The 24974-nt window shown below is 37.4% G+C and overlaps 1 protein-coding gene across 13 annotated transcripts in view; it reads right to left on the minus strand.

The window, feature by feature from the left end:
• Nucleotides 1-23413, minus strand: part of Emsy (EMSY transcriptional repressor, BRCA2 interacting) — a 76803-nt gene extending 53390 nt beyond the window's left edge. For 4 of the 13 annotated variants that reach the window (XM_070034972.1, XM_070034969.1, XM_070034976.1 and 1 more), the window contains exons 1-8: nucleotides 23318-23407; nucleotides 21537-21642; nucleotides 15140-15239; nucleotides 13444-13518; nucleotides 12122-12163; nucleotides 8721-8896; nucleotides 7004-7156; nucleotides 4938-5197 (exon numbers count right to left, since the gene is read on the minus strand). In XM_070034972.1, the coding sequence (XP_069891073.1) occupies nucleotides 4938-5197; nucleotides 7004-7156; nucleotides 8721-8896; nucleotides 12122-12163; nucleotides 13444-13518; nucleotides 15140-15239; nucleotides 21537-21606 (876 nt within the window). In that variant the 5' untranslated portion in view covers nucleotides 21607-21642; nucleotides 23318-23407. Of the gene's footprint in view, nucleotides 1-4937; nucleotides 5198-7003; nucleotides 7157-8720; nucleotides 8897-9495; nucleotides 9548-12121; nucleotides 12164-13443; nucleotides 13519-15139; nucleotides 15240-21536; nucleotides 21643-23317 lie in introns of those variants that run through there. The other 9 variants (XM_070034977.1, XM_070034971.1, XM_070034978.1 and 6 more) reach the window with 7 other exon arrangements.
• Between the last annotated feature and the right edge of the window lie 1561 nt (nucleotides 23414-24974).

Here is a 24974-nt window from a genome sequence, read left to right on the forward strand (position 1 = left end):
TACCAAGCACTATTCTAAATACTCAAAACAACAAAGATGAATAATACCAAGTTCAAAGGTACCTTCAGCAGTTTATACTATATAGGAGAAATAGAAAAATAAATTTGTAATATAATGCAACCTACTGAGAAGTATGGTGAATAAAAATAAAACCTAAGCTAGGTGCCAGTTTTCCTAGCTACTCAGGAGGATGAGATCTGAGGATAGTAGTTCAAAGTTAGCCTAAGCAGGAAAGTCTGGAAACTCTTTTATTTCCACTAAACTACCAAAAAAAAAAAATCTAGAAGTGAAGCTGTACCTCAAGTTAGCTCAAGAGTGCTGGCCTTGAGCAAAAGAAATTCAGGGACAGTGCCCAGGCCCTGAGTTCAAGCCCCAGAACTAGCAACAAAAAATAGATAGATAGATAGATAGATAGATAGATAGATAGATAGATAGATAGATAGATAGATAGCTCGCTCATAGTAAAGAAATAGAAGAATATAGATGGAACATAGTTGTTCTTTTAGCTATAACTTTATTAATTTCTCAGATGCCAAATTTTAAAAAGCAGAGGAGAAGGAAAAAAAATAAAGCATTTAAGGCAATAAAAACATTATAGTGGACTTCGAAATCTGAGGTTTATCAGGCTAATATCACCTAATCGGCCAGCTCAGAAAGCAACTATTAGATTACATGAAGGGATATTCATGTGTGATAGTGCACACATATAATCCCATGGGAGTTTGACCCTAGCCAAGGCAAAAAGTCTGCAAAACCTTCTTACAAATAAGCTGAGCATGGTGATATGTGACTGTTACCTCACCGATTTAGGAGACATGAATATGAGGATCATGATCCAGTCCAGGAATAAACATGAGATTCTGTCTAAAAAAATATAGCAACAAGCAGGGCTAGAAATGTGATTCAAGTGGTTGAGCATCTGCCTATCAAGCATGAAGTACTGATTTCAAACCTGCGCACCACTGTAAAAAATAGAAAAGAAAAAAAATCCAATATAAAATTCAAGAGCTTATCAAAAATAGCTAATTTCAACATAATTTAATTCACTTATTTGACATAGCTCATTATGAACTTTAAATATTGATTTTCATAAAATTCTTACAAATGAAGATAATTTTTTTCTGTATATACCTAATGTTATACTTTAAATATGCAATCTCATTTAACTCTCACAATAACTTCCTAAGATTGACATTACCATCATCTCACAGATGAGGAAAAATATTTAGAAAAGGCTAATGGATCTCAGGTAATATTAGATAAGCTTATTTCCAACCCAGAACTTTTGAATTGTAAAAATATTTGCTTGGATGTAGATCTAAATATATATGCACTGGTGGCTGATGCCTATAATACTAACTACTCAGAAAGACTAAGATCTGAGCAAATTCCATGAAACTCTTATTTCCGATTAACTAGCACTTAGTATGAAGAAGAGATGTGGTTCAGTGGTAGAGTACCAGCCCTGAGTGAAAAATCCAGAGAGTGCCTGGCCCTGACACACACATACACACACACAGCAAAAAGAGGGATAAGAAAGTTATAGGGGTAGAAATGTGATCAAACTAAATCATATGCATGTTCAGAATTATTAAAATGAAACTTTCTTATACAGGTAATATATGATAGTTAAAAAAAAACAGCAATCTTCCTTGAAGGGCTAGCTTACACACACACACACACACACACACACACACACACACACACACACACACACACACACACACACACACACACACACACACACACACACACACACACACACACACACACACACACACACACACACACACACACACACACACACACACACACACACACACACACACACACACACACTCTTCCTTGATTTTAATATACCATAATCCTTTATCCTCAAATGAAAAATAGAATCTGCTCTTTATCACTTCTAGTGATTAGGGAAATAAGACTGGAAAACAGACAAGTGAAAATGGCTAGAGCATAAAGAAGAACTCAGAAATATAATACAGCAAATAGAAGAGGAAACGCAAAATAACTTATCCCAGAAAGACTCAAGAATAGAGGTAAATATTTAGTATCGTGTTAACTTTCTTTTAAAGAATCTCCTTGAGTTTCTTCCCCTAAATCTTTTTAAGACTATGAATAGATCTTTTTTTTCCTTAAGGAAGATACCTAAACTTGTAAAGTCAAAAAAAAAAAAAAAAAGGAAAATAGCCAAGTGTAGAGGTACATTGTCTATAATCCTAATTAAGCAGGACAGGATAATCACCTGAACCCAAGAATCAGAGAAAAGCCTGAGAAACATTGCAGGGAGGGGAGGGGAGAGCTGTGGGGAAGGTTGGTAGGGAGAAAACAGCTATAAACTTTGGAAACTGGAAAACAGACAAGTAGAAATGGTTAAAGCAGGAACCTAACACAGCAAATAGAAGAGGAAAAACAAAACAATTTGTATTATCCTAGAAAGACTCAGGAATAAAGAGTACCAGATACTTCTGACATATCTTGTGCGAAAGTTGGATAAACCTAGGACTAAAGTGAAGAAAATCATTTCAAAATCTGTTTAAGTAGCATTTAAAGCCAACTGTCTGAGCCAGGCACAGGTGACTCATGCCTGTAATCCTAGCTACTCAGGAGACTGAGATCTCAAGATTGTGGTTTAAAGTCAGCCTGGGCAGAAAAGTCCATAAGGCTCTTATCTCTAATCACCAGAAAACTGGAAGTGGAGCTATGGCTCAAGTGGTAGAGTGCTAGCTTGCTAGCCTTTAGCTGAAGAGCTCAGGGACATTGCCCAGGCCAAGAGTTCAAGCCCCACAACTGAAGAAAAAAAAAAAAAGCCTACTGACTGTGACTTTAACCTATAATCTCAGCTACTCAGGAGGCTGAGATGTAGAAGATGGCAGTCTTCTGGCAGTCCTTTGAACTGGCAGTTCAAGGCTAGTCTGGACAGACAAATCCACTAGGCTCCAGCTTCAAAATTACCAGTAAAACCCAGGTTAGAGGCATAGCTTAAGTAGTGGAGTACTAGTTAAGCAAGGAAGCAAATGCACTACCCTGAATTCCTAGTACTACAAAAAGAAAGAAAGAAAGAAAGAAAGATCAAACCCTAGTACTACAAAAAGAGAGAGAGAGAGAAAAGGAAGGAAGGAAGAAAGGAAGAAAGAAAAGAAAGAAGGAAGAAAGGAAGGAAAGAAAGAAAGAGAAGGAAGGAAAGAAGGAAGGATGGAGGGAGGGAGGGAGGGAAGGGAAGGAGAAAAGTGAGGAAGATTGGTTTAGATCTCTAGCTGTCTTCCTAGGAATTTACTGTCTTACAGCATCTAAGATATCTGATGATACCTAGCACAGCTGACATAGGCAAGTGCTATACTAAAAACAGCTTGATGGTGAGGCCACACAGACTTGTTTTTCTATTTACTTCCAAATAGTGGCAGCCAGACTTATACTACTGAAAGCAGAGGACTGGATAGAAAATTCTCTGAGAAATCTGATCAGTCCAAGAAAAAGACTTAAGGATACTGTCAGATGGTAAAGATAGTGGGTATAGCTAGAAAATCCCTAAGGAAGTTACCATTTCTCATGGTAACTCCCACTTATACACACAGAGCTTTAAGTCATCAATTGTGCCCATGTGATATATAAGTAGACAGCCAGACCCTTAAGGAAATTCTGAAATGAAAGAGGACAAATAGATAAAATGGACTTACACGTGAGATAGAGAACATGAATATTATCAGATAAATAAATGTGATGATTCTATGAAAGTATTATTTCTAAGAAAGGAAAAGCGAGAGAAAGACAGAGAGTAGGGAAGGGGAGGGAGATAGGAATGAAAGAGAGAGATGTTGTTAGAGAACAAAGAAGAATTACTAGAAATTTAAAATATGATAGTTGCCCAGCATATTAGTACTTGGGAGGCTGACACCAGAGAATTATGAGTCTAAGGTCAGCTGGATTCTGGAAGCCAGCATCCAATGGAACAATTACCTTCAAAGTTCACAAGAAAAAAATGACTTCCTACCTAGAATACTTAACCTAGCTAACCATTAGGAAAGTCTGAAGGTATAACATATTTGCAATCTATCACATAAGGTCTTAAAATTTTTTCTTTCCATCCCATACAACACCAGGAAGCTACCAGAGAACATGCTCTAGTAAAATGACTAAATAAACAAACACAAAGGAAGAATGGGTTGATGATAAAGGGAGATTAGAGATATTTAGATGTATAATAAACCTAGAGATTGATCATAGTCCAAACTCATGTGGATAATATGAAAGTCACAAAAATAATGATGAATATACTCAGGGAAGAGTTTAGGAATAAATTCATGACAGCAAAGAATTAAAAATAAATAAAAATTATTCTTAATTATACTTAATTATATCCTTTCTACTTAAAAAAACACTAAAGACTATTACTTTAATGAAGTATAAACTGAGTACCTAAAGATTTAAATTTTTTTTCTAATTTTAGTTTTTCCAAATAGCATTACATTTACCAAAAACAGCACAAGCCTTAGAACTAGATCTGCTAGCTGTGTCACTTGGTGAGTCATTTAGCATCACCAAGTCTCATCTATGAGTGTAACAAAGTTTTCAAGTTTTATGTGCAGAATTAAACAAGAGGGCTGGGAAGGTGGGTCAGTGGTAGAGTGCTTGCCTTGCATGCATGAGGCCATGTGTTCAATTCCTCAGCACCACATAAGCAGAAAAAGCCAGAAGTGGCGCTGTGGCTCAAGTGGTAGAGCGCTAGCCTTGAGCTGAAGAGCTGAGGGACAGCGCCCAGGCTGAGTTCAGGCCCCACAACCGGCAAAAAAAACAAAAAAAATTAAACAAGAGATGGGAACATTCCAAAATAATGCCAAGTGTGCAGTAAGCATTCAGTGCATGTTTCTGAAATCTGAATTATCCCGTCTGATAGGAACAAGTGGCAGGCAGAGACTCCCTCTACCACCTACCTTCTGGGTTGTCGTGTTTGTAGTCTGGGTTGATGGTTTGGTGAAGGTTATTTTCACAGGAGACATGTGAGGTGGTAAGGAATTGGCAATGCTTTGCATAATGTTGCTCATCTTAGGACTGCCACTCACAGGCACGGTGATGGTCTTTGAAACTGGGACAACAGCCTTTGGAACTTCCTTTAGGACAACAGGAGAGGAGCTGGAAGAGTTTGTTCGCCTTCGTTTTCTGGGTTTTTCATCTTCATCTGAACAGCTAACACCTGAAGACAATGACAATATTGCTTTATGAATTACAAACTAACAACATATTTTATATATTTAAAAACTTTGTGTGATCAAATCATCTTTGACCTCTCTAATTGCCTTATGCTCAGTCAGCCAATAAATTCTATTAACCCCCCTTCAGAAAAGTTGTCTGAATGTGTTCTTTTCTTTAAACCTATAATCATTACTACTCCATTTCAGTTCTTATACTTCATTTGTATTTTAGCAACACCCTCTAAAAGACATCCAGTCTTTCTACTTCTATCATACTTTCCTCTATCCTACTATTAATTACAAAATTTCACATTCACTCATGCCAACACACTGTCTAAAAACCCTCTATTTATCACCCCCCACAAGATAAGTCAGGATATTACTACTCTAACATTCAAGGGCCCCAAGCTTTTCAAGCACACAACATCTTGTTGCATCTAATGTTGGCTATCCTTATCATGTTAGCATGCTGAGCTGATTACCCATTCCCCAAATCCACCTTACCACATTCTATCTACCTTTGGGTCTCTATATAATAATGTTCTTTAGGAAATATCACCTACCATCACAGATGTCTTCGTCATCCTGCAAGCCACCACCTTACTGGAACTTTATCACTTCTCTAAGCAAAACTAATCAACATCTCCTAAAGTAATCAACATCTCATAAAGTATTTTGTATATCTTCTATACAACTTGCACATGAAACATGAATATTTGTTGATACATCTTCCACTATCAAGGAGCTCGCAAAGAGAATACATCATTGTTTCCCTAGCATAGTGCCTTGAACATACAAAGGTAAGTCATTTGACTAACATTATCTGTGATTCTAAGTATAAAACAATATATTTCCTGCTAGATAAAACTATGTATTTTATAAAAAAAAAGTTTCATATTTGAAGTTTAAGTGTTAAAATCTGGCCAAAAGAAAGGTCTCTAGAGTTATTTTAAAAGATTAACTCAGTTAAATCCACAGGAATCAAATATGAACTTAAGAGTTCCAGATTCCTAGCTTTTTTTAGGCACTAAAACTTCAGCTACTTCTGTAGACTTTGTAAAAATCAAATGAGAAACCTATGTAGAAACCTACACAGGAAATCACTACAGAGTAGACAAAATTATACAGTATGACTTGAATTAGTAAGAAAATATAACTTTCTATGCCTTCAATTAGTGAACTCCAAGCAGAGCTGACAAAGACCTCAAACTGTTCCTATCTAAACAGCCTGTAAAAGTTATAAAGCAATCAAGCTTATAACTATATTGAAAGAATTAAAAACCAAAATCTAATCAACAACAAAAAAGAACTAGACATCAAATTATTTCACAGGGTAAAATCAAGAAGTTTAAAACTGCAAATAAAAACTTAAAAATTATAGTCAATCACTACAGAATAGAACAGAATGTTTTATCTAATCTAATAGTTGGATGACATTTGAAATAATTTAAGAAAATACTACAAAATTATAAGAGTAAAAAAATCTCATAAGCATAGTCCTTCAGTTTCTATTCACATTTCTATTCCATGAAAATTGTAACAAGTGATTAATTGATGGGTATCATTGTTCATAGATAGATTCCCCACACAAGATAAAAAAAATTATTTATCCAACCCCAGAATTGATTAAAATGCAAGATCTATCTAGTCACGTGTGCAGAAAGGAATTTTTTTAGAACCTTCATAAACTAATCACTGCTGGTAGGTAGTGGCCTGATGGTTTCTTCTAGGAAAACAGATCTAGTCAGAGCCAATTTACTGCAGAATTTAGCCAAGATGGCCCTGATAACACTGAGAGCATCACTTACTTTTGACATAAACAGTACTTCCACTTGGCAAGACAACTACATTGGAGGCAGGACTGGCAGGTCTTGGAGACTTAACCGTTGCTATGCTGCCACTTGGAACAGGGGTAGAGGTTGGGGTTGACGTGGTACTTGTGTAGGAATAGCAAACCACTACTGAAGGAACGATAAAAAAGTTTGCTGTTAACTTTTACCAAAACTGTCCAGGCATACAGAAAAATTATTTTTATTGCAGGCCATTTTTAATACTTTCATAAGCTCAGAAGTTAGAGGCCAGTATAAGCTACCAGGTCCATGGATTAAAAGGCATTAATAACCTTTCCTGAAAAAATCATTACTTAAATCAGTTTTCCCTAAGTTTTAACAACTTGTCCAGAGGTGACTTTGCCAAAGAAATCAAGTCTAAACTAATACTGAGAAAAATTAAAATCACTTTTCATCCATGACAGTAGTTAGACAATAACACATATTTACTTCCTTTTTAATACCATTAGCAGCACCAAGGATAGAATGGTACATAAATCTTACCTAATCCTGGCATTGTCTAATTTAGCTACTATGGGAGAACAAAATTAAGATTCATACAAACCAACTCACTAGTCATTTGCTATCCAAGTGCTGAAATAAAAACTCAACAAAATGGCATCACCAGATTTCAACTTCTTTGTCATTCAATGAAGACACAGCTAAACAACAGCCAAAAATAATTCGTAGTTACCACATACTAGGTACATGCTATGCTAAATTCTTTCCATACATTATCACTAATTTTTACAACTATATCCTCATCTTAACTCCATCTGTAAACCCAAGAAGACACAAATGCTAAGACTTGCTGAAAGTCACAAAGCTCAGAAATGGCAAACATAAGATTCAAACACCAACTTGCTTGACTTGGAAGCCAAACATTTTTTCATTATACCAAAGTTGCTAGGTGGAAAAGACAACTGTGGAAAGAGGAAAAAGGCCTAACAACAAAAAAAATAGAAACTTAATGGAGACGACGTTTGCACACTAATAACTGCACACTAATAGCTTCCTTTGGCATAAATCAGAGCCTGCCATGAGCCAAATGAATGCCTCACTCTTTTCACTGTCAATTGTTAGGCAAGAAAACTTAATTCCACAGAATAATCTGACAATGCTTTGTTTTCATGCAAAACCAACCTTAACTACTAGAGTTGAAATATGCTTTGAAATTTAAAATCACTCTTGGCCTCAGAAGAATTCAAGGGTTTTTAAAACATGTTATTAAACAATGATAAAAGCAACTCTTTCTATCTACTCCAACACACTGACCAAAACAGAGGGATAGCATATACCATCAATTCCAGAAGACAAAAACAGAGGTTTATTTTCTAAAAGGTAGCAGTTCGCATCTTTTTTTTTCCAGCAGCTAAATGACTTCTGCTATATAATCTCTAAAGTCATCCAATAAGGTTTATTCACTTCTACTCACTTGTAACAAGATAAACTGATCTCAAAAATTCATTCCAAGAAAGATTTTTTTTGCAAATTTTTGATTAACATAATTGACACTTGAAACAAAAGAAAGATTTAATTTTGACTGAGATTAAAAACCTAGTAGTTTCTAATTGCACAATCAGTTGCTCACCATGTTTTATTACCTTTAAAAACTGGGATAAAAACAGATGAAAAATTACTTTTTTCAAAAATTATCAGAAAAGTAATCTACAACACAGAAAAATGTTCTACTCACCTTCTTTGCTTCCTGTTTCTGCAGGCACTGGAAGGGATGCATTGTGCTGGATAGCTGCATTGGCCACAGCATTAGCTGTTACGGTGAAGGCAGTTTGGGGAACTAGCCGGGGCATCAGTGGTACCAAGCGACGACCCTCAATGGACCATTCTGAAGAGCTATTAGGTCCAGACATACTAAATGAAAGAGAAAACACTGCTACAAGGGTTCTTAATAGCTAAAAAATGAGTAAACAGTATGACTTTTTAAGTTACAAAAAGTACCCTGAATAAATAGTAGAGACTTTATTTTTTAAGCAAGCAAGATTAAAATTATGAATAATTAAAATTTAAGGAATGGCACATACTTAGGTTCTTATACATTTTATTCTATAATCTGAATCGTATAGTGATTATAATTAAAACAACAAAAATTTCCATATTGGCTTTTGTTTCATTAGTTTAAACCAAGTTTCACTAATGAAAGCAATATTTCTACTAACTTTCAGGATATAATTTTGTAATTTAAGAAAATAAAAAGCACTCATTATAGTGACAATCATATTTCCTTAATAATAAGGATCAAATTCACTGAACCTTTGCAAGACTATCTGACTACCTGCATGGCCAGAGGTTCTTAAGGCTTTTAAACAAGGGAAACTGAGGCAGTAAACGAGGGGGACTAAATACCAAATGAAAATAAAATGGGATACATTACAGCATGTGTTACTGACAATGTCTTGTTATCTTTTTATATTAGCCTTTATCTGAGGATACTAAAAGAAATCTGCCAGTACCTGATTTTATTTATTTGTCCCATCCTTCATTCTAAGAGGGTTTGAAGCAATTAGGCTATTTTTAAGCAGACACCACTTAATTTCTTTACTCTAAATTTCTTGAGCAAGTTCTGCTAAGGAATCAAGTAGAGGCTGAAATATCAAATGGTATATTGGTCACTTCTCTTGCCTTGTTTTATGAAAGACCCTAAGAATTTTTAGTGTAGAAGATTAAAATTTATCCAGACATTAATCTCTTCATTAACTCAGAAAAATTTCTGCACTATTTGTTACATCATAAATTCTACAACCCAAGCTAGAGTTTAAGACTCTATATGTACTTATTTTTCAGATTTAGGTAGACTACAGAAAAGATATTGTTAGTGGGCAGTGGAACAATGACAATGTTGATGGTAGTGGTAACCATGATAAATTAAGGACATACTAACTATATGTCAGCCATTGTTCTAAACATTTTATGTGTACTAATTTAGTTGTCTCAACAATCCTATAAGTTATTATTAATTTCCATTTTGTAGATGTGGGAACTGAGTCAAAGAGAAGTTAAATAATGTACCTAAGGTTACACAATTATTAAATGCCTCCAAGTACACATCAAACTACAAAAAAAAAATTTGTCAGATCACAAGTACAAAGTGAAAAAATTTTCAAATGGGTATTATGTCTAACTTTTGCCTTTATACCAACTGGGTACTGTTCTTTAACACAAACTTTCAGTGAATAAAATAAATTACCACTTAGGAAGAATTTAAATTCAACTCAAAGAAATGTCTACAAATCCAACAGGGTAACTGTGGAAAACTTTTGCACAGTTTAACACAGTCCTATCTAAGAGAAGAACAGGAGTTTCTGAGACCCAATAACCCTCACTAACTTATTACATTAAGCTCCATGTTGAAACTAGTTCAGTAACAAAGAATAGTATAAATGAGAAAAACAGAAGATTATTATAGTTAATTGTTACAGGAAAAAAAAATCTAGAAGCTTGCTTCTATTTTGCTATCATCTTACTAGAACATCACTATTTATTAGAATAAACTTGCGTGGTGTGAGTTTATCACACAATATCTACACTTACCTGGTATATTTGTTTAAATAATGGCAGAAATATGGAAGACTAATAATATGGAACAAATAAATATATGCTATTGAAAAGACAAAACTTGCAGTGCAAAAGACAGAACTGCAACTTCTACAAAGATCCTGTAAATCTTCCAAATTTCCACTCATGCAAACATGCCCAAACTTTTTGTGAGTGAAAATTAAATGTTAGAATTAGATCAAAAGTTCTTATTTGTTTAGCAATGAGTATAAATATGCATTAGTTACATAAGTCATCTAAACTTAATTTATAAACTTCAAATGTCTTCCTGCAGGCTTTCATTAGATCATCTTAGTCCAGATATAAGCATGCCTCTCTAGTTACAAAGGAGAGTGAAAACATTTCCCTATTCTGAGAAATCTAAGATTAAACTAATGAAATTATCATGGCCATCGCATTCTTCCATGTGGAAGGCATATTAGCAAAAAAATCTTTATCCTCATATAGAAAGTGTCCTGAGAGTGTTTGACTGACAGTGAGGATTAATAAAGCAGAAATTCCAGTTACTTTATTTAACTCTATAGATAATGTTGTGCAAGAGTGGCCTAATTAAAAATATAAAGCTCTAATATGTTCATAGGATTCAAAATTGAGTTACCATATAAAACTTAGTAAGTGGCCTAATGCCAAACAAACACGTGCTAGGCTTCAAGCCATAAGCAAGGCTTTCTCTTTGATCCTAGATACCCTACTCCTTTTGTTCCGCTTCCTTTGTGCTCAGTCTTCTCAGATTTCCCATCACCTTTCAACTACACTCCTCTAGGCTAAAGTGCTATTTTGAGTGGAGAAGGAAAGGGAGAGAAGAAAGGGAATGCAGTTGGTTCAGGTGCATTCCTCTAGCTGTTTTTTAGGCTCAAAGTATGAAGCCTTTCTAAAGGCAACCTTTGGTACTCGGTTCTTTTACTACTTCTGAGGGGAAGAAGGCAGTCACCAACTCCCATTCCCTGACCCTTGGACTCAACAAATAATACAACATCTAATCAAACTAAAAACCACAATATAAAATATCAAAACGAGTATAGAAAGACCTGAAAATCTTAAAATTATATACTGAAGTAAACTCTTTTAAAAATGAAATTCATATATTAAAGAAATCAGAAAAGAGAGTAAAAAAAAAGAGAGAGAAAACACAGGCAGATAAGCCAACTCTCAATTATCCATGCTAATGGAGAGAGGAAGGAAAGGGAGAGGTCAACAGATTAAGGAAACCCATATATGATGCAAAAATATTTTGGCAAATGCTAGTAAATTCTTCCACCAAATCTTTTCCAAGACAACTAACACAGTAAAGTGACTGAAAATTTTCACCTCCTCTCCCTTCCCACCCTCTGACTAGAGGTACTCCCAAGCAGCAAAATGGCTAAAGGGTGGGTAGTATTAGGAAGGGGAGGAGGGGAAGAAGAGGAAAAAGCAAGGGGCATGGTTAATTCATATATAGAATAATGTGCCCCTGAATAATTGAGAGCTTCAATTTGGAAATAAATACAAGAAAAAGCCTGAAATAATAATAACCTATTTGCATACCTGTAACTTGGTCTTTCACCCAAATATAAGGATAAATTCATTCTTTAAAGGGGAAAAAAGGAAAAGGAGACTAAATAAATGTTATCCTTTAAGTATGACACTGATGCATCAACTTACAACTACTTGCCCCACAATACTGTTCCAATGCTTCTAAGGTATTAATTTTGTCTCTAAGTGCCTCACAATGGTAAACTACTAATTACGTTATTACACAGCACATAAATTTCCTATTACCAGTTCTCAAAACAGAACTTAGACTCAGTTATCATCATTTTTAGATGACTGCAGCAAATTAAACATTAAAATTTGAATGTTTCAAATGATAAACACTAATGTCTCTAATGGAAAATTTCCAAATTTCTACAGTATATATCTCCCACTGAAGAATTTCAAAATTCTAGGACAACCAGCTGAACTTTCAAATATACTGTTACAAGGCAGCACCCCATTTTATATGTTAAGCAAAATGAGGGACAGTGAAACACAAAATCAAGCTAATGGATCTTTGGGGAGGCAATTAAAATTCTTCCAATTGGTTTAAATACACAGTTTAAGCTATCACTTTAAGAAATTCATTGCATTTTTTGCTTTACTTTTATTTCATAATAAAACACAAAAATAAAAACAAATTATGCTATACTATATTTTATGAAATATTTCTACCATCTTGTATTACCACTGAAAGAATAATATCGGTGTTCCTTTCTATATTTAGGAGATATTAGCTCCACAAACACTCAATTAATGCTTGGTCTCTACTCTCAGTCCTCCACCACCCTCCACCTATCTGTTAAACAGTTATGATGATCTGAAAACCATTTTTTAAGATTCTTTATCATTTTATTTTATTAGCATTTTAAAGTAACTTAAGAAATTTTTTTTATTTCTTCAAAGTAGATCATATATTTTATGGTCTTTAAAAAAATCTTAATACATGAAAAAATTAAGAGCCAAATAGAAAGTTGTCATGCCTACTTATTTATAAGTCAATACACATATCAAATACTGTTACAAAGAATCTCTAAAGAGCTCTCAACTTTATTAATGAATTTTGCTTCAAGAAAATGAACCATCTGTTAAAACTAACCTGGTCTTTAATTATGCTGAAATTACCTTGTAACAGTATTTGACCTAAGTTATTTAAGCTGACAAAATGGAAAATTCATAATCAATTGAATAAACAGTTACCACTATAGTCAAGATTCCTGATTATGGAGATATGGTTATTAAAAGACTCAGGAATCTGCTATACAATAGGAGACTATTTAAAAACTACATTATACTATGTCATAAAAATCAGGGTGGTATGACTAATGGCTTACTTATGTGCAATTGTTGTTAATCGTTCATCGTTTACTGCTCTCCGAACTTCAGCACGGTGGCGTTCTGTTGAGATGCTATGAAAAAAAATAGCCATTATAGAACTCTGCCAAGCAGGCAGCTCTTTCTATAATTTTATTAATGCTTAAGTCAACATTTTGTTGGAGACAGGGGGATAAAAGCTTACTATACATCATCAAATGTTCCAAAGTCTTAGAAAAGGATTCATACTCATTTTGTGTAACTACAGGAAGAATTACTTGTAAATTAGAAATCATAGGAAGATAAATTCAATCTGATATCAAGACATTGCTTCCAAATCTTGTAAATGTTAAACAAGCCAATATTAGCAGAGCTTCCTGCTACCTAAATATATGAAAACAGATGCTCAGTGACCTTCTAAAATCATGATTGCTGAGAAGAGAACTTGTCACTTAAGATTTTCCTGTAAGTGACCAAGTTTAAGAGTCTATTAACTTTTTGTTCTGTGAACACAATAAAGCAAATGAGACAAAATATTTTGTTTCCTGTTGTTATATACAATAAAACTTGACACCAGGGTAACAATTTTTGTTACTCAATACTTTAGCTAGGCATCTTCTACATATTATGTCACCAATCATAAAAATGAGCTTATGCTGATCCTGTGTCTATATTAAGCACACATTTAAAGTTAATACTGGGGCTGGGAATGTGGCTTAGTGGTAGAGTGCTTGCCTAGCATGCATGAAGTCCTAGGTTCGATTCCTCAGTAACACATAAACAGAAAAAGCCAAAAGTAGCGCTGTGGCTCAAGCGGCAGAGTGTTAACCTTGACAAAAGAAGCCAAGGACAGTGCCCATACCCTGAGTTCAAGCCCCAGGACTCGCAAAAATATTAAAATAAAATAAAGTAAATAAAGTTAATACTAACAATATTTCAGTACTGCAGTTTGAACTCTGGGTCTTGCACTTACTAAAAAATGTACTCTGTCACTTGAGCCATGCCTCCAGAAGCCAAAAATTTAAGCTACATTCACTCTATTCATAAACACTCTTGTGAAATGAGTATCTCTCTTCCTACTGTATTCTTTATTATACATGCTAACAGACTAAACATTTAAGAAGCTAAAGAGCAAAAATTACAAAGAAACAATAATAAAACAATAAGACTGAGATTTGGCTTAATAAATCTCTATATTAAATAGGAAGAGCCTCATATATTTTCAATTTAAAAAGAACAGAAAAATGGCTTTATTTGTAGGAAATGAACTTCAGTTATAAGGTCAACATGTTAGAATGGATCAAAACAAATTACCATGAAATTTCTTTAAAAACTTTTATTGCAAACTATGCTTAAAACTACAAATATACAATTATCACCCACTTTATATGTTGAGGCATCTTCCTTGTATCCCTTTCTTGCCTCCAACAAATGCCACTCTAGATCTTCATCTCCAGTGACTGCCAACTCTTCTCTCCTTCACCTATGACAAAAGTACCTTCCTTTCCCAAGTGGCCCAAAAATACCAGCCTTAAATCTTTTCTGATTGGATTACAGGAAAAAAAAAGGGTAAGGTTGCATAATTTTCTGTAACAGAGCACTTAATCAGGATAGCATATCTAAACATCTCTGATCTTTAACAATTTGAGAGTGTAATGAACCCCATCAAAATGGACTTTCTAGAGTCACATCTCCCATACTTTTATGATAATTTACCTAAGAACTTTTGAGAGTTCTCCAAGAAGATCTTTCTTTTCCTTGGTGAGATCCCCCTGTGCCCGAAGTGCACTGATAACTCCAGCATATGCCTCCAATTCTAGAAGAAGAAAATTATTTTGTCAAGATAGGCCTTTAATATTTTAATATTATTGATATATGTAAATTTCAGAGCAAGAAGTCTAAAATTGAGCAAATGAAAATATCTTACAGTTCCTTTCAAAAATTTTATCTAACAAGAGATTAAAATGTGGCTTTTATATCATTTTTCTTTCTGGTGCCTCACAAAAGTCATGTATATAATATATTGAAGTAAAAAAAAAACTAACAGTAAGCATTTAATTCACACATTACTACTGAAGAACATTAGTTCAGATGCTACCAGTAATTTAGAACAACTTCCTAATGCCTCCCCCAAAAAGAAGTTTTTAGTAGGGTACCTTCTCTGATTAACCTTAAAATAATTTCTTAGACTTGCCTAAGAATTCAAACTCTATTCCATCTCTCTCCTGGGTACTTGAAAGTACTGTGAGTATTAAAAAATCAGCACTGCTACTTCCTAGCTATGTGACCTTGGGTAAGCCCTTTCTCACTTCAGAACCGGTTAATCTAAAATGAACTTTGAAGGTTAGGAGTATGGCTCAAGTACAGAGGTATAAGGCCTGGTTCAAACCTCAGAACCACTACCACCAAACTAAAATAAAATAAAAGGAACAGTACCTTCAAGATCTAAGATCCTCACATTCACGAAGTCAATTATCACAGTGACTAATTAAGTCAGGCATGGTTGTACATGTCTCTAATACCACTACTCAGGAGGCTAGAGCAGGAGGATGGAGAATTGGAGGTCAGCCTATGCTGGCAAGATCCTATAAAAACTGTGTGTTGGTGTGTTTGTATAAGGCTGTAAATGAAACATACATGCCTCTCAGTAAAGCCTTGATGTAGTCCCCTCCCACTATGATTCTAAACTTAGCGTGTGACTTACTTTTAGGCAATGGAATATCATCAAATAGAATGCACCCAGACACTTGCTAAACACATGTACTTGAGGCGTTACTCTCTTAAAACCTTAAAATCACAAAGCAGTGAAAAAGTCCCAAAAGAAAGGACACAAAAAGGAGGAGAGGTCCAGCCAACTCAACTGTATCTACTCTTCAGCTAGCTTCAAGTTGTATGGAACCACTAGAGAACTCAGACAATACCAACAACACATAGAATGGAGAAAAATAATAAAATAGCTGTTGTTTTAATTTATTTATACTATGAAACAGATATATCTGATCAAAATAGAATGACAGGAAACAAATGTCCCAACTAAAGTTATCTTCATACACAAGGTGCTATATATAATTGTGATATGCTCAGGGACATAACACTCAATAAATGTGAACCAGATAATGAATAGATGCATGCGTGTAAACCAGTAATAAAACAGTAATCTCACTCCGTTCATAGTATTCACAAGTCTGACTGTAAAAGGGAGGTTTCATGCAATAGAGTAGTAGGACTACATTAAATAAAAATGTCTGGTCTAACTAAATTATCCTGTGTGAACAACTTGCATATCCAATCTATACTGAATATAATATGAACATTTAATGAAGTTTCTGCTCTAAAGTAGTGAAGAAAATACTTAATTCCAGGAAACGTATGTTAACTTTCATCAGACCTAGAACAAACACTACAGAATGGTAGGGAGGACAGCCAACTAAGTTTGTACTTATTCTCAATGTTTATGCTTCCATTTATGGAATATTTTATTTAGTAAGTTAATATTGAGTCCAATTACACACACTCCTGATAGCATTAGGAGTTAACTCTCAAGTACAACTACAGTGAAACAAGTCATCAGACAATTATGATACAGTTTACATATAGTGATATTAAGAGAAATACATCATCTAGACTAGAAACATAAACTTTAATCAGAAAAGGAACTGTGTTCCAGGCAGGCAGGGAGAATAAAATTATGTAAAAGGAATAGAGAATAAAAGAGCAAGTAATGTTTCATATTATTCCAGTAACTTCCCGTAAGTCGGTGACTATATTTAAGTTTATACTAGCGAAAATAAGAATGTCTAGCTGCTCTGAGTAGACACTACTTCAAAACAAACTAATTGCTAAAGGTAGCACTAAAAATACTGTAGGTACCAAACAAAGTTTCTACTCTGAAGATGATTAAAATCCTATAAGAGACACAATACATATACAAGTATTATGAAGGGATAAAAATAAAAATGGAAAAGTAGTTTGTGGCAACATTGAGAAATACTGATTCCAATCTAAAATGATTTTTTTGACAGGACTAATAATTGTAAAAGTAATGACAGAAGAAAAGGAGTAAAGTATTACACTTTGCAAAATGTTTTGAAGAATAGTGATACCATCAAAAGAAACGGAGGGGCTGGGAAGGTGCTTCAGTGGTAGAGTGATTGCCTTGCATGCATGAGGCCCTGGGTTCGATTCCTCAGCACCACATAACCAGAAAAAGGCGGAAGTGGCACTGTCGCTCAAGCTGGTAGAGCACTAGCCTTGAGTTGAAGATCTGAGGGACAGTGCCCAGGCCCAGAGTTCAAGCCCCATGACCAAAAAAGAAATGGAGAAATCAGGGGAGGTAGTCTGAGGAGAATCCTATAGGATTTAAGGATTTATAGTGATCAAGACACTCTTTCAAATAAAATCAAATAGAGAAATATGAAAAACATTTCTGTCATTTCAACTCTAACTAAATAGTCACGGATAAAATTAGAAAATGGTAAATTTATGTATACAAATCTGGGACTCTCAACATAATCATCATGGCTATTCAATCGATAATACTTCCTCCAAAAATTTATTCTCTAAATAATCATTACTGTTTCCCAGCTCCCTTTATATTTATTGACAACTACTTTTGTAGTAGCTTGGTATCCTGCTGCACACATCTTAAACTTTGTTTAATTTCTGTTATTTTTTGTACTATTCTATTGTAGTATTGACTCCAATAACACATAAGTATAATGAAATAACAAATGAATATGAACAATGTAGCTCAGAAATCATATAAATAGGACAAGGGAAAGGTAGAAAGAAGCATTCACCTGGTACAGTCAATATATTATAAATTCTCTATTCCAACTTACTGATAATTAACCTTATTGATAATTAAGCTTAGAACCTAACAAAATAATTGATAACTATTTCTAAAAGAACAAAGTTAAATCTTAAACTATTTTAAGCAGATTCTTTTTTTTTTTTTTTTCCAGGTAAGGGGTAGGTTTATTCAGTAGACCTGCTGGGACCAGGCAAGGTTGGCACTCCACGTGGCTGGGAAAGGCCTGGGAATGAGAGAGAGCTGGGAAGAGAGGAAAGAGAAAGAAAAGAGCAGAGAGAGGGGTAAGAACAGTAGCACTCACGTGGTATTCAGGTAAGGGGTAGACCTGCTGGGACCAGGCAAGGTTGGCACTCCACGTGGCTGGGAAAGAGAGAGAGCAAGAAAAGAACAGAGCACTCACGTGGTATTCAGGTAAGGGGTAGACCTGCTGGGACCAGGCAAGGTTGGCACTCCACGTGGCTGGGAAAGAGAGAGAGAGCAAGAAAAGAACAGAGAGAGAGCTAGAATAGAACAGAGAGAGCAAGAAAAGAACAGCAAGAGCAAGAGAAGAGCAAGAGCAAGAGCAAGAGCAAGAGCAAGAGCAAGCTTTAAGCAGATTCTTAAATCTAGTGTCTGCTCTAAGTTTTGGACTAGAGGCCAAAGCTAGAAAACAATTCAGTGATTGATTGTTATGATAATAAGCCATTAGGATGGGAGAAAGTGATTTAAGAAGTCACCATCAAAAGCCAAAAACAAATTTAAGACTTAAAAGCTACCACTTGTAGCCAAGTGCCTGTGGCTCACACTTCTAATTCCTACTACTTAGGAGGCTGAAATCTGAGGGTCAGAGTACAAAGCCAGCAGGGGCAGTCCATGAGATTCTCCAATTAACAACCAAAAAGTGGTAGAGCATTAGCTGAGTTCAACCCCCAGGACTGTCAAAAACAAAAAAACCCACAAAAACAAAAAAACGTTATCACTGTGTATTTAAATGTACTCTGATTCAAGTCCTCAGAAATCCAGAAACCCCAACCTAATCAAATGTGTTTGTGATCAGTTCCTCTCCAATTATTTCAGCTATAAAATGAGGCAAGCTTAATAACCAATAACTTAATTAATATATTATATTAATTGCATGTATGTTTAGTATGATATTAAAAGTTTTGATATAAGATAAAAAGATGAACTGAAACCATTCAAAACACACATACATACTATGTGCATACTATTGTACACATATATACAATGCTAAAAAGTCCGAAATGCTCATAGTTACTAAGGAGAAACAAAAGGGGCAAAATTATTAGCCAGAAGATCCAGAGTAGCTGTGATTCCATCTAAACCACATTATAAGAATTCTCAACCAAAATTTCCTTTCAATTAAAGGGCCACAAATAAATACCTGTCTACAGATCTGAAAGCCTCTGTTTTAAATGTTATAATTTCAGATGTCAAGCATCATGATAGGCTCTGTATCTAAATAATTCATACCCACTACTGAGACATTTATCATTCTTTTTCAAATTATTTTGTCACTTTTTTCATTTATTGTTTTAGCCTCAGTCTTCAATCATAAATAAGACAAGGTCCTATAGTTTAAGACAGCATTTCTCATTCATAGCTCTTCATTTGAACCAGAGAATACAGAAAATTATTCAAATAACTCTTTTGCTCAGTTTTCCCAGGGATAGCACACAATTAATATCATTCTAGATGCATAAAAAGTTGATTCATTATATATTATAGATGCCTTAGCATCAGGCTATTTCTCTCCCTAAATGTTGGTTGTAAGGGAAGACTGCTATAAGGGAAAAGAAATACTAAACAGTCAATGATAGGTGTAAAATATGTTTGATACTGATGTAAAATGTAATTTTAGCTGGGTACCAATGATTCATACCATAATCCTTGTTACTCAGGAGGCTAAGACTAAGAGGATCTAGCCTTGGCAGAAAAGTCCAAAAGACGTCTCCAATTAACCAAGAAAATGCCAGACCAGACTCATGTTTCAAGTGGGAGAGTACCAGCTATGAGTGGAAAAAGCCAAGCAAGAGCTTGAGACACTGAATGCAAGCCCTCAAACTGGCACAAAAATGAACAAAACAAAAATAAAATAAACAACAACAACTAAAAAGCAGAATTTAGTCAGGTACGGTGGGAAGGAAGCCTTAGCTGCTTAGGAGGTAGAGATCAGGAGACTGTGGTTCAAGACCACCCTGGCAAATAATAGTTCATGAGACTCCATCTCAACCTATGTTTGCCTATGTCTGTCATTCTAAGCTAGGCACAGTGGTGCACACCTGTTATCCCACAGACATGGAGAAGTAAAAAATAGGAGGATCATGGGGCTGGGAAGGTGGCTCAGTGGTAGAGTGCTTGCATTGCATGCCTGAGGCCCTGAGTTCAATTCCTCAGCACCACATAAGCAAAAAGAAAAAAAAAAGCCAGAAGTGGCACTGTGGCTCAAGTGGTAGAGCGCTAGCCTTGAGCTGAAGAGCTGAGGGACAGCACCCAGGCCCAGAGTTCAGGCCCCACGACCGGACCCAAAAAAAAAAAAAGTAGGAGGATCATAGTCAAGGTCAGTCCAGGCATAAAGCAAGATTGTATCTCAAAACGTAAACAACACAAATAGTAGAGTGGCTCAAGTAGTAGAGCATCTGCCTAGCAAGAGGGAGGTCCTGAATTCAAACCCTAGTACCATTAAAAAAAAGAGGGCACCCATGGCTCCCCGTACAATCCTAGCTAATGTGAAGGCTGGAGCTTTTAGAATCAAGGTCCGAAGCCAATATCAGAAGTAAAAAATATCTCAGAGGCCCTACCTCAAGTTAACCAGTATTAAAAAAAATAGTAATTTAGGAAAATAGTTATCACTTGCATTACTTAGAACTTACAAACGAATGCACACACATACATCCATGAAAGTATGGTAAAATGAAACCACAAAATTATATGCATGGGGTCAAATACTTATGGCCTTACCTTGATTCTAAACTTTGTATGTAAAATGGAGACCCTTGTCCCTCTCTCCCGAAAGAAGAAAAGCCCTACCTTTCAGGCTTCAGTGAAGATTGAGATGTTAAATGTAAAGGACTCCGAATAGACAAGGTCTCAGTAAGTGTTAGATACTTGTATAATGATGACTCATGTATCACCTATGTACAAATCATGCTAGCTACTGGAGGAAAAACAATGAATAAAATATAAACTAAAACTCCAAAGAATTTCTAATGGAGCATGAAATGACATACACATATCTATGACCCAAACAGAAAGGGAAAAGAATTATACAGGAGAGTCAAGTATCAACAATGAAAATCATACCCAGTTTTCGAAGAATCCGTTTGCATTCATCCCTGCTGAGATCCAAAAGGGTTGGCCACACAACAGGCATTGCTTCTGTTTGGTAGCCCCAAAGAGCTTGTCCTCTCTACCAGAAGAAAAATTAAAACATCAAAACAAAATTAGCAAAGAACATTCAAAAGTACATTCACCTGGAGATCTAGCCACCAACTAAGAAGTAAAACCTGCAAGATAGCTCACAATTCTTTTTAACCACTACAGGTTTCAACTTCAGACAAATGAAAATTTAAAACACTATTCGAAAACAAACCAAAAAAAAAAAAAACCCACCATTTGAAAACTTACTCTTTCAACCTGTGACTCTGGAAAAAAACACAGGTTTTAGAGTCAGACACCTCTGATTCTACTCCCAGCTTTTCAACTTACTGGTTGTATAATTCTGGGTAAACTGACCCCTCTGAACCCAAGTTTCACACATCATTAAAAGACATTGTAATGGGCACTAAAGAACAGTGTATGCCAAGTTCTTTCACTGTGGCTCACAGGTAATTTTAATAAATAGATGCCAGCAACTGTGCAACCTCAGGTAAGTTACCTGACTTCTGTCCACGTCACTCATAAGTCTTGTAAGATAAAGTAAGGTTCGTAGCAACAAAGGACTCTCTCCTCAAGTTTTGGCAATGAAATATGAATTTAGACCCTGCAGTCACGAACTCATCATTTATCAAAAGTTTAAGTGCTAGGAACTTCGTGCTGGGAATTCCCTAGACAAAAAGATACAGCATTTTGGGGCTTATACAACAGCTACTGAGCACACATCCGTAAACGTCTGTTCCATCAGTGGTTGGCAGGAGAGGGCAAAATGAATGAATGGGCTTAAAGTGTAGCCTAGGAGTCAAACACGGAACCCAAAGTGGGGGAGGGGGAACCCCCCGCTAGATCGCGTTCCAGGCGCAGGGGCTGCTAACTCCAACTTCGCCACAAGTTGACACTCCCCTCCCCCAGTCCCCTCAGCTCAGAACCAACCCCGAGCAAGCCGAACTGGACTGCGCGCCCCCGCGGCCGGGATGACATAAAGAAAAGGGGGTGGAGAGAAGGAAGAAGGGGCAGAGCCAAAGGAATCCGCTCGCACCAGCAGCCCGTCCCCGCCTCCGGAGAGGAACTCGAAGGCGGCTGGGCGACCGCCCGAATCCGGCACCACGTCACGGCATCCCGGCGCATCCCGCCCGCGGAGCCGCCCGCGGAGCCCACCGCGGCGCCGCAGCGTCCAGGGGGACTTGGGCGGCGGTGACCGGAGCCGTCCGGGGGAACCGGGATCTCTCGGAATCCTATCCCCCCGTCAAGTGTCAGGACGCCAGCCCGCCCCGCCCCCTCTCCAAACACGCACTCCCTCGCTGCACCTCCACCGGAGCCGCCCGCCCGGGCTCCTCACAGCGCTCACCCCAATGTCAAGCCCGCGACCCGAGCCTCTCCCGCGAGCAGCCGGCGGCGGGGACCCCGGTTGGCACCCGCGCTCGCTCCCTCCTCTGAGCAGAGGACAGCTGAGACGGAACAGGCGCGCGGTCAGTCCGCTGGACGCCGGGGACTCATTCAGAGGCTCCCCATAGCTGGACCCCCGGCACCCCGGCACCGGCCCTGCCACAGTCCCCAGAGTCCGCCTCAGGGAGCCCTACGATCCCGTTAGGAAACAACGGAGGATGGGGCTGGGCGTCCCAAGCCGGGCTCCGAACGCCCGTCCCCGAGCTCCCCGGCATAGGCTGGCCTGCCAGCTCTTCCCAGCACTCTGCCTGAGAGTCACCCACCTGCCTGGCCTTTCGGCGCTCATCTAAAAGCCTCCTCCGCCAAGACTAGGGGACACCAGGAATTGGGTTTGTTTGCGGTGCCTCAGAAGGGGCAAGATGGCGACAAGTATCAGAGCGCAGGCGCAGCCGCGCGCTGCCAGTCGGGAGGTGTAGTTTGCCTTTCCCGCCTTTCAAAAACCGGCCACCAAAAGGCCTCCATTCATTCTGTCTCTCTTTTCCTCCAGCTTTTTGAAAGGAAAAGGCAGGTGCCGCGTGGGCGGCTGGGAGTTGTGGTCCGAACTCAAACTCGGTCCTCCTTCGCTCCTGATTGGTTGCCGCGCGAGCAAGGACCGCTGGGAGTGTAGTTCCCTTGGCTTTTACATACTCCACACTAAAGTCTCTAGCTTCGCGCCGCCGTCTCCCAGCCAATCGGTTGCGCTCCCTGCCACACGTGGCGTCACACGTAGAGGTCAAGATGGCGTCGGCGGCTGGTGTTAAGGCTCTCCTACAACCTTCACTCCACAAGGTTAGGGATGGTAGGATCGTAGGTCGGTCACTGTTGCGCGCTTGAGGATTAAAACACGGTTCCTCAGAGTCGTGGGGGGAGTTACTAGCGGTCTTCAGCCACCCAGAAGACAACTCGAGAAGAGGCAGTCCACGCTACGAGACCTGACGGTGGACATCACAGTTTGCCGGTACCCGCGATCTAGGGGTTACTGAGTTGCAAGCAGAAAGAGGGGACCGGAGCGTTCTCCACTTCGGGTTCCTCCACAGGTGAAGTGGGAACGGTAGTGATGTCTCGTGCCTATGTCTGTCAGAGGCAAGAAGGAGAAGGAAATTATTTGAGGCACTTCAATATGGTAGGTTAAGCCTTTGTTCTTATTTAATCCCACAGTAATTTTTCAGAGGTGGCTGAAGCCGGTGCTTAAGTATTGTTGAAAATTCCATCAAATTTTGTTGTTGTCCCGCCTCTACATTTTACGCTTCGGTTAATATCCAGTGCGTTAGAAATGCTCAAATCAAAAGGAAATTCTATTATGCATTCTATTGTCTCCAAGTTAACTACTTGAGAAGTAGTTGGAGGAAAGTGGGGGACGGGGGAGGATGTAGCTCAGCGTGAGGTGTACCAGGCTCTATGTCGGTCCCCAGCACTGCAATAAATAAGTAAAAGTTGGAGGGTAGGTGTGTGTGTGTTAATACTACCGAATAGGCATTACACCACGTAAGTAAAAAGGTCTGTATAAATTGTGAACCACTATGCAAACACGTGAGACTGTGCTCTTGAATGAACTGTAGATCAAAGCGAAATAAGTAATATTTAAGTTTCCTATCCTTCACACACTATCTGTTCTTCCAGTGCATCCTGTTTTGAGGACAGTTTCTTAATACTTTGAATTAAACATTTTTTGAATTGATCCTTGCAGCCTTTCCCTGAAACAGGTGTAATTAAAATTTCCCCATCACATGAATGAGAAAAACACAAATGTTCACAGAATCTCAGTTCACTCAGCTGTTTAACCGTGGGTCTTCTGGCCTCCAAAGACCTTTCCTGTACAAGGAGAGTGGAAATGAGAGTTATGGAATAGAAATGGAAAAAACAAAGGCTCATTAAAAACCCAACCTTAAAATAAGAAGTAGCATATGTGTGATAAATAATTACTGTAAATCCCCTGTTTAC

This window comes from Dipodomys merriami, unplaced genomic scaffold (genome assembly GCF_024711535.1).
Source record: "Dipodomys merriami isolate MVZ:Mamm:240054 unplaced genomic scaffold, mDipMer1.0.p SCAF_25, whole genome shotgun sequence".
Lineage (NCBI taxonomy): Eukaryota > Metazoa > Chordata > Mammalia > Rodentia > Heteromyidae > Dipodomys > Dipodomys merriami.